At 44.0% G+C, this 16,249-nt stretch overlaps 1 protein-coding gene across 11 annotated transcripts in view; it reads right to left on the reverse strand.

Annotated features, from left to right (window-relative positions):
* The window catches only part of epb41a (erythrocyte membrane protein band 4.1a), a 144,488-nt gene that overhangs the window by 73,504 nt on the left and 54,735 nt on the right, over positions 1-16,249 (reverse strand). For 9 of the 11 annotated variants that reach the window (XM_036953525.1, XM_036953527.1, XM_036953532.1 and 6 more), the window contains exons 2-7: positions 12,738-13,150; positions 12,138-12,398; positions 9,274-9,378; positions 6,720-6,762; positions 6,303-6,347; positions 5,977-6,052 (exon numbers count right to left, since the gene is read on the reverse strand). In XM_036953525.1, coding sequence (XP_036809420.1) covers positions 5,977-6,052; positions 6,303-6,347; positions 6,720-6,762; positions 9,274-9,378; positions 12,138-12,398; positions 12,738-13,142 — 935 coding nt within the window. In that variant the 5' untranslated portion in view covers positions 13,143-13,150. The remainder of the gene's footprint in view (positions 1-5,976; positions 6,053-6,302; positions 6,348-6,719; positions 6,763-9,273; positions 9,379-12,137; positions 12,399-12,737; positions 13,151-16,249) is intronic. The other 2 variants (XM_036953535.1, XM_036953528.1) reach the window with 1 other exon arrangement.

Raw genomic sequence — 16,249 nt, forward strand, 5'->3', positions numbered from 1 at the left:
ACAACCAACACAGAACATTCCCCCCCAAAATCTATAACAACCAACACAGAACATTCCCCCCCAAATTGATTCTGTGAAAGTTTAAACATTTCTTAGGTTGTGGCAAAAACTGAGAAAACACAGTCCTGTTGAATATTATGCAATGTTTGTATAAAACATTCACCTGGTGTTACAAGAACGTTCCCAGAACACATTTCTTCTGTTCTTTTAAAGGTTCCCTACCATTGTGGGGGTATAACAAGAGGTAGGTTCCCAAAACACTAATACTGTCTGTCCAGCTGTGCAGCCATTAAGATTACGTTTGTATCAGGGTGCACAAAAAACTCCTTTGAACAAAAAAACTCAATTTGCAAGAATGTTGATAGACCAGCCTTTCTGGAGTTCTTTAAAAAAGGTCCCCAGAACATTTAATTAGGTTGTTGGAAAAGAGTGGATATTCATACCACGTTTAAGGTAGGTTGCGCAGGACATTCCCCTAACGTTGCAATAATATTTTTAAAATATTCACTAAGGTTGCACAAAACATTACTACAATGTTGCATAATGTTCCACATTTTCCAAATTTTGTCCACGACGTTCATAGCAAATAAATAATGTTACATTGATGTTGACGCAATATACAGTCGTGGCCAAAAGTTTTGAGAATGACACAAATATACATTTTCACAAAGTCTGCTGCCTCAGTGTCTTTAGATATTTTTGTCAGATGTTACTATGGAATACTGAAGTATAATTACAAGCATTTCATAAGTGTCAAAGGCTTTTATTGACAATTACATGAAGTTGATGCAAAGAGTCAATATTTGCAGTGTTGACCCTTCTTTTCCAAGACCTCTGCAATCTGCCCTGGCATGCTGTCGATTAACTTCTGGGCCACATCCTGACTGATGGCAGCTCATTCTTGCATAATCAATGCTTGGAGTTTGTCAGAATTTGTGGGGTTTTGTTTGTCCACCCGCCTCTTGAGGATTGACCACAAGTTCTCAATGGGATTAAGGTCTGGCCATGGACCCAAAACATCAATGTTATGTTCCCCGAGCCACTTGGTTATCACTTTTGCCTTATGGCAAGGTGCTCTATCATGCTGGAAAAGGCATTGTTCGTCACCAAACTGTTCCTGGATGGTTGGGAGAAGTTGCTCTAGGAGGTTGTTGGTACCATTCTTTATTCATGGCTGTGTTCTTAGGCAAAAATGTGAGTGAGCCCACTCACTTGGCTGGGAAGCAACCCCACACATGAATGGTCTCAGGATGCTTTACTGTTGGCATGACAAGGTAGCGCTCACCTTGTCTTCTCCAGACATGCTTTTTTCCGGATGCCCCAAACAATCGGAAAGGGGATTCATCAGAGAAAATGACTTCACCCCAGTCCTCAGCAGTCCAATCCCTGTACCTTTTGCAGAATATCAGTCTGTACCTGATGTTTTTCCTGGAGAGAAGTGGCTTCTTTACTGCCCTTCTTGACACCAGGTCATCCTCCAAAAGTTTTTGCCTCACTGTGCGTGCAGATGCACTCACACCTCCCTGCTGCCATTCCTGAGCAAGCTCTGCACTACTGGTGCCCCCTGATCCTGCAGCTGAATCAACTTTAGGAGACGGTCCCGGTGCTTGCTGGACTTTCTTGGGCTCCCTGAAGCCTTCTTCACAACAATTGAACTGCTCTCCTTAAAGTTCTTGATGATCAGATAAATGGTTGATTTAGGTGCAATCTTACTGGCAGCAATATCCTTGCCTGTGAAGTCCTTTTTGTGGAAAGCAATGATGACGGCACGTGTTTCCTTGCAGGTAACCATGGATGACAGAGGAAGAACAATGATTCCAAGCACCACCCTCCTTTTGAAGCTTCCAGTCTGTTATTTGAACTCAATCTGCATGACAGAGTGATCTCCAGCCTTGTCCTTGTCAACACTCACACCTGTGTTAACGAGAGAATCACTGACATGATGTCAGCTGGTCCTTTTGTGGCAGGGCTGAAATGCAGTGGAAATGTTTTTTGGGCATTCAGTTCATTTGCATGGCAAAGAGGGACTTTGCAATTAATTGCAATTCATTTGTTCACTCTTCATAACATTCTGGAGTATATGCAAATTGCCATCATACAAATTGAGGCAGCAGACTTTGTGAAAATTAATATTTGTGTCATTCTCAAAACTTTTGGCCAGTTCTTTGTGGCACGTGACCACACAACTGAACAGTAGTCCAGGTGCGACAAAACTAGGGCCTGTAGGAACTGCCATGTTGATAGTGCTGTTAAGAGTAGAGCTTAATTATGGACAGACTTCTCCCCGTCTTAGCTACTGTTGTACTACTCGAGCAGTTTAGTCATCTCAACTTGCTCAATTTCCACATTATTTATTACAAGATTTAGTTGAGGTTTAGGGTTTAGTGAATGACTTGTCCCAAATAAAATGCTTTTAGTTTTAGAAACATTTAAGACTAACTTATTCCTTGCCACCTACACTAAAACTAACTGCAGCTTTTTGTTAAGTGTTGCAGTCATTTTCAATCGCTGTAGTAGCTGACGTGTATAGTGTTGAGTCATCCGCATACATAGTAAAGCACTTGCTTTACATTGTCGTTAGTAAAAAAAAGTAAGGGGCCTAGACAGCTGCCCTGGGGAATTCCTGATTCTACCTGGATTATGTCGGAGAGGCTTCAATTAAATAACACCCTCTGTGTTCTGTTAGACAGGCAACTCTTTATCCACAATAAAACAGAGGGTGTAAAGCCATAACACATACATTTTTTTTCCAGCAGCAGACTATGATCGATAATGTCAAAAGCCGCACTGAAGTCGAACAAAACAGCCCCCAATTGTCAATTTGTTTACTGTAAAATAGCACTGTATCTGGTCAAGCACAATTTTCTACAAAAGTTTACTAAGGGTTGGTAACAGGCTGATTGGTCGGCTATTTAAGCCAGTAAAGGGGGCTTTACTATTCTTAGGTAGCGGGATTACTTTTGCTTCGCTCCAGGCCTGAGTGCACACATTTTCTAGTAGGCTTGAATTGAAAATATGGCAAATAGGATATGCCAATATCGTCCGCTATTATCCTCAGTAATTTTCCATTCAAGTTGTCAGACCCTGGTGGCTTGTCATTGTTGATAGACAACAACAAAAAATGTCACCTCTGCCACATTCGCTTTACAGAATTCAAAATTACAATGCTTGTCTTTCCTAATTTGGTCAGATATACTTGGACCTGTGGTGTCAGCGTTTGTTTCTGGCATGTCATGCCTAAGTTTGCTAATCTTTCTAACAAAAAAATAATTAAAGTAGTTGGCAATATCAGTTGGTTGTATGGCTCAGCTGTATGAGGTTGATGGCTGCGCTGTACAGGTTGATGGCTGCGCCGTACAGGTTGATGGCTGCCTCCAACGTCGTTTTCTTCACATTTTTTAAATACATTTTTTTAACTAGGCAAGTCAGTTAAGAAGTAATTCTTATTTACAATGACAGCCTAGGAACAAGTGAGTTAACTGACTTGTTCAGGGGCAGAACAACAGATTTTTACCTTGTCAGCTCTGGGATTTGATCTAGCAACCTTTCGGTTACTGGCCCAATGTTCTAACCACTAGGCTACCTGCTGCCCCAAGCGGGATCGTCTGAGCTCAGCCACCCAGACAGCTGATGAAACTGATGAGTATTTTGTGGGGAAAAACTCATTCTGATTGGCTGGGCCTGGCTCCCCAGTGTGTGGACCTGGCTCCCAAATGGATGGGCCTATGCCCTCCCAGGCCCACCCATGGCTGTGCCCCTGCCCAGTCATGTGAAATCCATTGATTAGGGCATAATTTATTTATTTCAATTGACTGATTTGCTTATATGAACAGGTAAATTTTGGCATGTTGTGTTTATATTTTTTAAATCAGTATTGTTGTTCATTAGTTTACTCAAATTAGGGGATGGGTGGTAAGGTTATGGGGAAATAATAAAGAAGGAATATATATTTTAAAAATCTATATATAAAGTTTATATATTTAAATTAATATATTTACCCCCCCAAAAAAATAGATTGGGGATTGGAAAAGATAATTTGAAACGGGGCTCAAAAGACAAAACTATTCGATATACAGACCTGCCTGTTCTCAGAGTCAAAGCAAGTTAACGTTGTCTTCAAGTAAAACATTTTTTTGACCAAATCGTTTTACAGTATTTTGAATGAAATTGATCTCTGATTAAAGATCAAGTTGACATCCGTTTGATTTCTCATACCCATTCCTACTAGAAGGTGATATAGACACACATCACACTTCAATTTAATTCATAGGTCACTTGAACAGCATTTAAATCATACAAACACAACCATATTTTTTACACAATTTACGAGTTAGAACACAATTTACGAGTTAGAACACAATTTACGAGTTAGAACACAATTTATTCATTATTAAAATGTTCCCATCCTCTTCATATGCTGTGTAACACTGTATTTTTTGTTACCATTTTAAGTGAAAATAATCACAGTAAGGAACTTAATTGTTACCCAGAAATGATTTGATATTGAGATAAAAATGCCAGCATTGGACCTTAACTCAATAAAAGATTATTACATTGAACCTGAATTTGTTTTGATATATTTATTATGTATCGTAATTTTTCAGAATGGGTTTGTCCTTACTCTAAAATGGATTAAATATATTTTACACACAATACCCCTATAAAAAGTACAAAACTGAAATATAACATTTACATAAGTATTCAGACCCTTTACTCAGTACTTTGTTGAAGCACCTTAGGCAGCGATTACATCTTTCTTGGTTATGACGCTACAAGCTTGGCACACCTGGATTTGGAGAGTTTCTCCCATTCTTCATTGCAGATCCTCTCAAGCTCTGTCAGGTTGGATATGGAGCATCGCTGCACAGCTATTTTCAGGTCTCTCCGGAGATGTTCGATCGGGTTGAAGTCCCATTCAAGGATATTTAGAGACTTGTCCCGAAGCCACTCCTGCGTTGTCTTGGCTGTGTGCTTAGGGTCGTTGTCCTATTGGAAGGTGAACCTTCAACCCAGTCTGTGGTCCTGAACACTCTGGAGCAGGTTTTCATCAAGGATCTCTCTTTACTTTGAGCTGTTCATCTTTCCCCTCGATCCTGACTAGTCTCCCAACGAAAAACATCCCCCCCAGCATGACGCTGCCACCACCATGCTTCACTTTAGGGATGATGCCATGTGTCTTCTGTATCACCTTCAAATGTGAATTGACATTCAAACTGGAGAGAAATATAATGGGGATGTATTCCAATGCGTTTTAAGGAGCTGTACATACTGAGAATGTTGTGGTAATAATAATAGTAGTCAAACGTAAATATAAAATGTTCTTGAAATGTTCTGAGGACCTCCAAGACAGGGTCATAGTTGTTTTCGGTATTATTTAGTTTCCTTACAGAACTGTTTGTTTTCCTCTTTGTTCTTTTTGTTCAAGTGTTCTGATTTAAATAAATACCATGAACACGTGTACCACGCTGCGCTTTGGTCCAGGCATTTACAGGAAGAGGATCGTGACAGCAAGTTTTGTGCTTTGGGAACCTATCACTTGTAATGTACCCACACTGTTCCCACAACCTAATTCACTGTTCTGGGAACCTTTAAAGAACTCAGACAGGTTATTCTGTGAACATTCTTGCAACATCAAAGGACTGTTTTGTGTAGCCTGATACAAACACTATCTGAATGTCAGCATAACTGGACAGTTTTAGTGTTTTGGGAACCTCTTATCATATCCCCATAATGTTCCCAGAAACCAAATGAAACATTCTGATCATCTTTTAAAGAACCGGTTAAATGTGTTCTAGGAACGTTTTTCTAGCATCAGGTGAATGTCTTATTCAAACATTCTATAATCATCAGCACGACTGGACAGCTTTTGTGTTATGAGAACATTTTCCGCGACCTAACAAATTTTGGTTTGCTGGGAATAGACAGAGAGCACACCAAGAAGAGAGAAACCAGACAGAGGAGCAGGTAGAGGTTAACCTGGTGATGTCTTCAGAAAGCTGGGCTGGGTCAGGAGGATAGAACTTCACATTGAAGGTGAAGTCATAATTGGTGCCTGAGGGAAAAAATCTGTCATCAAAACACATTCAAATCATGGTAACATTTTCCTCTCGTTAAAACATGCACAGCGATGTTTAAAAAACAAAAAACTTGGGTCATATTCAATAGGCACCAAACGGACTGTTAGGGACTAACATGAACTTGTCCAATAAGAAACCCTCATTTTCGTTCCAAAACGTTTAGCTACGGTGTGCACTAATGAATACCCCCCTGAGTAATGAATGACGACGGTATTTTCGTCTCACCTGTACATGATTGTGCGTCTGCACAGATCTTGTCTAACTTTGCACCTACATAGGTGGAGCAGAAAATGAAATGGCAGTGTCACGGTGAGGTGTACAAGGCAGTGTGCTTATTAGCCTTTCGCCATTCAGGGTACGTTTGAGGGAAAAGCTAGCAAGCCAGCCAACTTTAGCCAGTTAACTGATGGTGCTTGACTTCCGTTGTGAGATCAGAGCATTCCAGTGTGCGCTCTGATCGCTGCGAGAGAGAAACACTCTGAATTTACGAAAGGCCCAGGACACACTGACAGTCTGGAGCCGGCATTTTCCGAACGCACCACACCCACAGTAGAACTTCCATTAATTTAGCGAGAGGTTTCAAGACAGACCCCTATACACACACAATGAGAGCAGAGCAGAAGCTACGCATTCAACCCTCACCTTGAACCTGCCTGCGGATCTCCTTGGTGAAATCCATCCAGGTCTGTGGAGCAGAAGTAGGACAATCAGGGGAAAAAACAAGAACTCAAGACGCTGCACCGTTTTAAAACTGAACATCAAACACTGGGAGGAAACCAGGATACCTTGTCAGTTGTACAACACTGGGAGGAAACCAGGATACCTAGTCAGTTGTACAACACTGGGAGGAAACCAGGATACCTAGTCAGTTGTACAACACTGGGAGGAAACCAGGATACCTAGTCAGTTGTACAACACTGGGAGGAAACCAGGATACCTAGTCAGTTGTACAACACTGGGAGGAAACCAGGATACCTTGTCAGTTGTACAACACTGGGAGGAAACCAGGATACCTTGTCAGTTGTACAACACTGGGAGGAAACCAGGATACCTAGTCAGTTGTACAACACTGGGAGGAAACCAGGATACCTTGTCAGTTGTACAACACTGGGAGGAAACCAGGATACCTTGTCAGTTGTACAACACTGGGAGGAAACCAGGATACCTAGTCAGTTGTACAACACTGGGAGGAAACCAGGATACCTTGTCAGTTGTACAACACTGGGAGGAAACCAGGATACCTTGTCAGTTGTACAACACTGGGAGGAAACCAGGAAACCTAGTCAGTTGTACAACACTGGGAGGAAACCAGGATACCTAGTCAGTTGTACAACACTGGGAGGAAACCAGGATACCTTGTCAGTTGTACAACACTGGGAGGAAACCAGGATACCTTGTCAGTTGTACAACACTGGGAGGAAACCAGGATACCTAGTCAGTTGTACAACACTGGGAGGAAACCAGGATACCTTGTCAGTTGTACAACACTGGGAGGAAACCAGGATACCTAGTCAGTTGTAGAGGAAACCAGGATATCTTGTCAGTTGTACAACACTGGGAGGAAACCAGGATACCTAGTCAGTTGTACAACACTGGGAGGAAACCAGGATACCTTGTCAGTTGTACAACACTGGGAGGAAACCAGGATACCTTGTCAGTTGTACAACACTGGGAGGAAACCAGGAAACCTAGTCAGTTGTACAACACTGGGAGGAAACCAGGATACCTAGTCAGTTGTACAACACTGGGAGGAAACCAGGATACCTTGTCAGTTGTACAACACTGGGAGGAAACCAGGATACCTTGTCAGTTGTACAACACTGGGAGGAAACCAGGATACCTAGTCAGTTGTACAACACTGGGAGGAAACCAGGATACCTTGTCAGTTGTACAACACTGGGAGGAAACCAGGATACCTAGTCAGTTGTAGAGGAAACCAGGATATCTTGTCAGTTGTACAACACTGGGAGGAAACCAGGATACCTAGTCAGTTGTACAACACTGGGAGGAAACCAGGATACCTTGTCAGTTGTACAACACTGGGAGGAAACCAGGATACCTTGTCAGTTGTACAACACTGGGAGGAAACCAGGATACCTAGTCAGTTGTACAACACTGGGAGGAAACCAGGATACCTTGTCAGTTGTACAACACTGGGAGGAAACCAGGATACCTTGTCAGTTGTACAACACTGGGAGGAAACCAGGATACCTTGTCAGTTGTACAACACTGGGAGGAAACCAGGATACCTAGTCAGTTGTACAACACTGGGAGGAAACCAGGATACCTTGTCAGTTGTACAACACTGGGAGGAAACCAGGATACCTAGTCAGTTGTACAACATTGGGAGGAAACCAGGACACCTTGTCAGTTGTACAACACTGGGAGGAAACCAGGATATCTAGTCAGTTGTACAACACTGGGAGGAAACCAGGATATCTAGTCAGTTGTACAACACTGGGAGGAGACCAGGATACCTAGTCAGTTGTACAACACTGGGAGGAAACCAGGATACCTAGTCAGTTGTACAACACTGGGAGGAAACCAGGATACCTAGTCAGTTGTACAACACTGGGAGGAAACAGGAGATACCTAATGTGTCTTCCGCATTTAACCCAACCCCTCTGAATCAGAGAGGTACGTTTATAATTTATCTGTTATTTTACCAGGTAAGTTGACTGAGAACACGTTCTCATTTACAGCAACAACCTGGGGTTATAGTTACAGTGGATAGGAGGGTGAGCCAATTGCAATTGGGGATAATTAGGTGACAATGGTGGTTTGAGGGCCAGATTGGGAATTTAGCTAGGACACCGGGGTTAACACCCCTACTCTTACGATAAGTGCCATGGGAGCTTTAATGACCTCATAGAGTCAGGACACCCTACACAGGGCAGTGTCCCCAATCACTGCCCTGGGGCATTGGGATATTTTTTAGACCAGAGGTAAGAGTGCCTCCTACTGGCCCTCCAACACCACTTCCAGCAGCATCTGGTCTCCCATCCAGAGACTGACCAGCACCAACCCTGCTTAGCTTCAGAAGCAAGCCAGCAGTGGTATGCAGGGTGGTATGCTGCTGTCCATGTATCTTTGTGGGAATGGACAGGTACAGGTGTGATCACACCAGTAATATTAGTAAATTTAGTAACAGACAGACATTAGTTAAAGTGCAGAACATTGTCTCAGAGCTACTGACCTTCATGGAGGGCGACTCCCAGATGGCCAGGCCGTAGTAGTCTCTCTCCAGCAGGTTGAGGTGGTCACACACCTTGGTGAACAGCTCCACACCTTTGGCATGTTTCTACAGGCAGGAGAGATATTTCTCAGAGAGCCATAATAAATCAGTCTGTGTGATCGGCATGTTTTCTAAAGGCCAGACACACACACAGGGAGAAGAAATAGCTACAGACACACACAAAAATCCAGTAATTAACTGTGTGAGACATATGTGTCCCAAATGGCACACTAATCCCTATATAGTGCACTACTTTTGACCAGGTATGTAGGGAATACAGTGCCTTGCGAAAGTATTCGGCCCCCTTGAACTTTGCGACCTTTTGCCACATTTCAGGCTTCAAACATAAAGATATAAAACTGTATTTTTTTGTGAAGAATCAACAACAAGTGGGACACAGTCATGAAGTGGAACGACATTTATTGCCTATTTCAAACTTTTTTAACAATTTTGGCAACAATGCAAAACGTTATGTTTGGCGTAAAAGCAACACAGCTGAACACACCATCCCCACTGTCAAACATGGTGGTGGCAGCATCATGGTTTGGGCCTGCTTTTCTTCAGCAGGGTCAGGGAAGATGGTTAAAATTGATGGGAAGATGGATGGAGCCAAATACAGGACCATTCTGGAAGAAAACCTGATGGAGTCTGCAAAAGACCTGAGACTGGGACGGAGATTTGTCTTCCAACAAGACAATGATCCAAAACATAAAGCAAAATCTACAATGGAATGGTTCAAAAATAAACATATCCAGGTGTTAGAATGGCCAAGTCAAAGTCCAGACCTGAATCCAATCGAGAATCTGTTGAAAGAACTGAAAACTGCTGTTCACAAATGCTCTCCATCCAACCTCACTGAGCTCGAGCTGTTTTGCAAGGAGGAATGGGAAAAAATTTCAGTCTCTCGATGTGCAAAACTGATAGAGACATACCCCAAGCGACTTACAGCTGTAATCGCAGCAAAAGGTGGCGCTACAAAGTATTAACTTAAGGGGGCTGAATCATTTTGCACGCCCAATTTTTCAGTTTTTGATTTGTTAAAAAAGTTTGAAATATCCAATAAATGTCGTTCCACTTCATGATTGTGTCCCACTTGTTGTTGATTCTTCACAAAAAAATACAGTTTTATATCTTCATGTTTGAAGCCTGAAATGTGGCAAAAGGTCGCAAAGTTCAAGGGGGCCGAATACTTTCGCAAGGCACTGTAGGATGTCAATTGGGACGTATCCATTAACTGTAGGTTCCTAATGCAGTAGAACATGAATTAGGAGAGAGGAAGATAGGCTGCTGCTGACCAATGACAAAAACATTGCCTGAGTAGTGGTGGAGGCTCGTTTTATTCAATACTGGATGTATCCCTAGCCTGGAGATCCCAGGGATGGTTGTGTTGTCTTGCCAAATCATATGGAATTGTCATGCCAAACAGCCCTGTCAACCAGCCCTGCCAACTAGCCCTGTCAAACAGCCCTGTCAACCAGCCATGCCAACTAGCCCTGTCAAACAGCCCTGTCAACCAGCCCTGTCAACCAGCCAAGTCAACAAGCCAAGTCAACCAGCCCTGTCAAACAGCCCTGTCAACCAGCCCTGTCAACCAGCCCTGTCAACCAGCCCTGTCAACCAGCAATGCCAACCAGCCAAGTCAAACAGCCCTGTCAACCAGCCATGCCAACTAGCCCTGTCAAACAGCCCTGTCAACCAGCTCTGTCAACCAGCCAAGTCAACAAGCCAAGTCAACCAGCCCTGTCAAACAGCCCTGTCAACCAGCCCTGTCAACCAGCACTGTCAACCAGCAATGTCAACTAGCCCTGTCAACTAGCCACGTCAACTAGCCACGTCAAACAGCACTGTCAACCAGCCATGTCAACCAGCCAAGTCAAACAGCACTGTCAACCAGCAATGCCAACCAGCCAAGTCAAACAGCAATGTCAACTAGCCAAGTCAAACAGCCCTGTCAACCAGTCATGCCAAACAGCCCTGTCAAACAGCCAAGTCAACCAGCCAAGTCAACCAGCCAAGTCAGCCAGCCATGTCAACCAGCCAAGTCAAACAGCACTGTCAAACAGCCCTGTCAAACAGCCCTGTAAACCAGCCAAGTCAAACAGCACTGTCAACTAGCCAAGTCAAACAGCCAAGTCAACCAGCCCTGTCAAACAGCCCTGTAAACCAGCCCTGCCAACCAGCCCTGTCAAACAGCCCTGTAAACCAGCCCTGCCAAACAGCCCTGCCAACCAGCCCTGTCAAACAGCCCTGTAAACCAGCACTGTCTACCAGCCATGTCAAACAGCTCTGTAAACCAGCCCTGCCAACCAGCCCTGTCAACCAGCCCTGTCAAACAGCCCTGTCAACCAGCCCTGTCAACCAGCCCTGTCAACCAGCCATGTCCACCAGCCCTGTCCACCAGCCCTGTCAAACAGCCATGTCAAACAGCCCTGTCAAACAGCCCTGTCAAACAGCCCTGTCAAACAGCCCTGTAAACTAGCCCTGCCAACCAGCCCTGTCAACCAGCACTGTCAACCAGCCATGTCAAACAGCCCTGTCAACCAGCCCTGCCAACCAGCCCTGTCAACCAGCCATGTCAAACAGCCCTGTCAACCAGCCCTGTCAACCAGCCCTGTCAACCAGCCCTGTCAACCAGCCCTGCCAACCAGCCCTGTCAACCAGCCCCGTCAAACAGCCCTGTCAAACAGCCCTGTCAAACAGCCCTGTCAAACATGACGATTCCATGAGATTTGTCTAGACAGCACAAACCATCCTGGATCTCCCAGGCTATGTATTCCAGGTTTCCAACTAGAATAAAGGAATGATTTGGTAATATTGGGACTTACCTCCAGCTCACACTCAAACAGAGTGTCGTCCAGCAGTGTAACTTTAATCTGCATGATCCTGGGTCGACGGGGAGGCTTAGGAGGTTGAGCGTCTTCCTCTGTTGTCTTCTCTACTCCCTCTTTCTCTCCTTCTCCCTCAGGCTCCTCCTCCTCTTTCTCCTTCCCCTGGGCACTGTCCTCTTCTCTTTTCTTCTTATCGGTCTCTCCGCCCTCTACCTCAGAGTCTTTCTCGGGGTCTTCCTTCTGGTCTACCTGGACAAGCTGGAGGAAAAAGACACGACACATTTTAAACACAATCAATGTTATATTTATATCCAAAAACGCATTCATTGACACATGACAAAAACATCCTGTACTGTAATCCGACAAAAAACACTTCACAGTACTTAACAGTAGTAATCAGTACTTAACAGTACTAATCAGTACTTAACAGTACTAATCAGTACTATTCTTCAAAGACGCTGATGTTCTTCTGGAAAAGACTCAAATCACCACTTTGACACTGACTCTTATTAATGCCCTATTGCAGGACACACACACACACACACACACACACACACACACACACACAACAGTGTGGTGGTTAGGATAGGATCTCACCTGCGCCTCGTTGCTGCTGAGCGAGTGCAGGTCAAGGTTCTGATCACCCTCGATCTTGAGCTCTGGTTCACAGTCAGCGATGGGCGCCTTGGGCTCTTCCCCGTCCCCTCCTTTCTCCCCCTTCTCTCCCCCGTCCTCCTCGCACTGGGAACGCCTCTTCAGGAAGGAGGAGAAGAGGCGCGAGAGGCCGCGGCCAGCTGAGGTGCGCCGACGGGGTCTCAGCTGCACCTCCTCCTGGGGAGAGGAGTACGAGGGCGAACCAGTGCTCTGGGGCGAGGTGGCGGGGCTGGTGGCGGCCTGGGACTCAGAGGGTCCGTGGTCAGGAGGCGTGACCTGATGCTGCTCCGCCTCCTGCTGGCTGGGTTTCTTCTGATGCTGGCTCTCTGTCGCCTCGTCTGTCGTCATGGCAATAGCTGAATGGGAAAAACCAACCAGAGAAAATAGCTGCTAGCAGCAATGCCAGGGTTCAAGCTGTGGGTCTACTGTGTAACCATCAGGACAAATTGGACACATTCCCCTAGGATGAGCTACCACTGTACTCCTTACCACACTTGCCAAATATCAGAACTCAACATCGAACAGATCATGCAATTAGCTTTTGATGTATTTTGGACCATTTTCAAATGATGTTGACAACTTTAAACGTCTTCTTCTCCATAACTGCTGGACCGATTGGCACCAAATTTGGTATATATATATATATATATAACATCGATGTACACGTCTTCAAATGCAGGACTCAAACTCAAACAATATGGCCACTATGAGCCAATAAGCTTGCGTGAATGGTTTTCCCTGTCCAACTGCTCCACCATGCGGCTAAACAGAACCTTAACAGATTAGCTAGACTCATATCCCTGTGCCAAATTTCCTCACTCTGAGTCGAACCGATCAACAGATATAAACATGCATCCGTTTTTGCGCCACCATGTGGTCGAGCTGAATGTGCTGGCATTTGTTGAGTCTTGACAGTGTTTGGAACATGTGTGCCAAGTTGTTACAATACAATTATCAGTGTCTGATTTATCTGCATTTATGTGTCAGACCACGCCCACATGAATGCTTATTGGTCAGTTGTTTGACATACTAGAGTGGAAAATATAGTGTTGAGAGACCTCCATAAAGGCCATATATCAAATTCTGTGCAGATCGGTCATTCGGTGCATTTGAAGTGTTTTTCACAAAAATTCTAAATGGTGGAAAATCCATTAAGGCAGACCTCATGGGTTCTTGAGGCAAATGTGTTCCTTGTGAAGAGACGGACCTATGTACCAAGTTTCACGACTCTACATCACACGTGGTGAGGGGCGTGAGCTTTCAAAGTTTGCATTTTCAATCGCTTGTTATAGCACCACCATTGGTTTAGTTGGCATTGAATCGCATGGGAGGAATTGCCTAATAATGATGAACGCCAAGAAATAGAATAGGGCTTTGCTGCTTGAACCCATAACAATTATTTGGTTGAGTAGTTTACCTGGGATTGGATCCCATGTTATTTCATTGTTCACAACATTGTCATTAGTTCCTATTGAGCCTATTTACACAGGGTCATTAAAGCTGCTGATACTGCTCTTCCTGATTCAATACGGTGCAGATGGTGTGGGGGGGGGGAGAAACAACACACAGAGAGACAGAGAGGGAGACAGAGAGAGAGCAAGACAGAGACAGAGAGAGAGCAAGACAGAGAGAGCAAGACAGAGCGAGAGAGAGAGCAAGACAGAGCGAGAGAGAGAGCAAGACAGAGACAGAGAGAGAGCAAGACAGAGACAGAGAGAGAGCAAGACAGAGACAGAGAGAGAGCAAGACAGAGACAGAGAGAGCAAGACAGAGCGAGAGAGAGAGCAAGACAGAGACAGAGAGCGACAGAGAGAGAGCGAGACAGAGAAAGAGAGAGAGAGACAGAGAGAGAGAGAGAAAAAGTGAGAGTTTAAGCAAGAGAGAGATGAGCGAGAATACAGACAGAGACTAACAGAGAGACACAGACAGAAAGAGAGAGACCACTTCTCCAATCTTTTTGGCTCTATAACAAAGAATAAAGAGCAAAAACATATACAGGATCAAATACAAATCTTAGAATCAACTATTAAAGACTACCAGAAGCCACTGGATTCTCCAATTACCTTGAATGAGCTACAGGACAAAATAAAAACCCTCCAACCCAAAAAGGCATGTGGTGTTGATGGTATCCTTAATGAAATGATCAAATATACAGACAACAAATTCCAATTGGCTATACTAAAACTCTTTAACATCATCCTTAGCTCTGGCATCTTCCCCAATATTTGGAACCAAGGACTGATCACCCCAATCCACAAAAGTTGAGACAAATTTGACCCCAATAACTACCGTGGAATATGCGTCAACAGCAACCTTGGGAAAATCCTCTGCATTATCATTAACAGCAGACTCGTCCATTTCCTCAATGAAAACAATGTACTGAGCAAATGTCAAATTGGCTTTGTACCAAATTACCGTACAACAGACCATGTATTCACCCTGCACACCCTAATTGACAACCAAACAAACCAAAACAAAGAAAAAGTCTTCTCATGCTTTGTTGATTTCAAAAAAGTATTTGACTCAATTTGGCATGAGGGTCTGCTATACAAATTGATGGAAAGTGGTGTTGGGGGGTAAAACATACAACATTATAAAATCCATGTACACAAACAACAATTGTGCGGTGAAAATGGGCAAAAAAACCGACACATTTCTTCTCACAGGGTCATGGGGTGAGACAGGGATGCAGCTTAAGCCCCACCCTTTTCAATATATATATATATATCAACGAATTGGCGCGGGCACTAGAAAAGTCTGCAGCACCCGGCTTCACCCTACTAGAATCTGAAGTCAAATGTCTACTGTTTGCTGATGATCTGGTGCTTCACCAACCAAGGACGGCCTACAGCAACACCTAGATCTTTTGCACAGATTCTGCCAGACCTGACAGTAAATCTCAGTAAGACCAAAATAATGGTGTTCCAAAAAAGGTCCAGTCGCCAGGACCACAAATACAAATTCCATCTAGACACCATTGCCCTAGAGCACACAAAAAACTATACATACCTTGGCCTAAACTTCAGCGCCACAGGTAACTTCCAGAAAGCTGTGAACGATCTGAGAGACAAGGCAAGAAGGGCATTCTATGCCATCAAAAGGAACATAAAATGCAAGATACCAATTAGGATTTGGCAAAAAATACTTGAATCATTCATAGAGCCCATTGCCCTTTATGGTTGAGAGGTCTGGGGTCCGCTCACCAACCAAGATTTCACAAAATGGGACAAACACTAAAATTGAAACTCTGCACGCAGAATTCTGCAAAAATATCCTCTGTGTACAAAGTAGAACACCAAATAATGCATGCAGAGCAGAATTAGGCCGATACCCACTAATTATCAAAATCCAGAAAAGAGCCGTTAAATTCTACAACCACCTAAAAGGAAGCGATTCCCAAACCTTCCATAACAAAGCCATGACCTACAGAGAGATGAACCTGGAAAAGAGTCCCC

The sequence above is a fragment of the Oncorhynchus mykiss genome, chromosome 18 (genome assembly GCF_013265735.2).
Source record: "Oncorhynchus mykiss isolate Arlee chromosome 18, USDA_OmykA_1.1, whole genome shotgun sequence".
Taxonomy (NCBI): domain Eukaryota; kingdom Metazoa; phylum Chordata; class Actinopteri; order Salmoniformes; family Salmonidae; genus Oncorhynchus; species Oncorhynchus mykiss.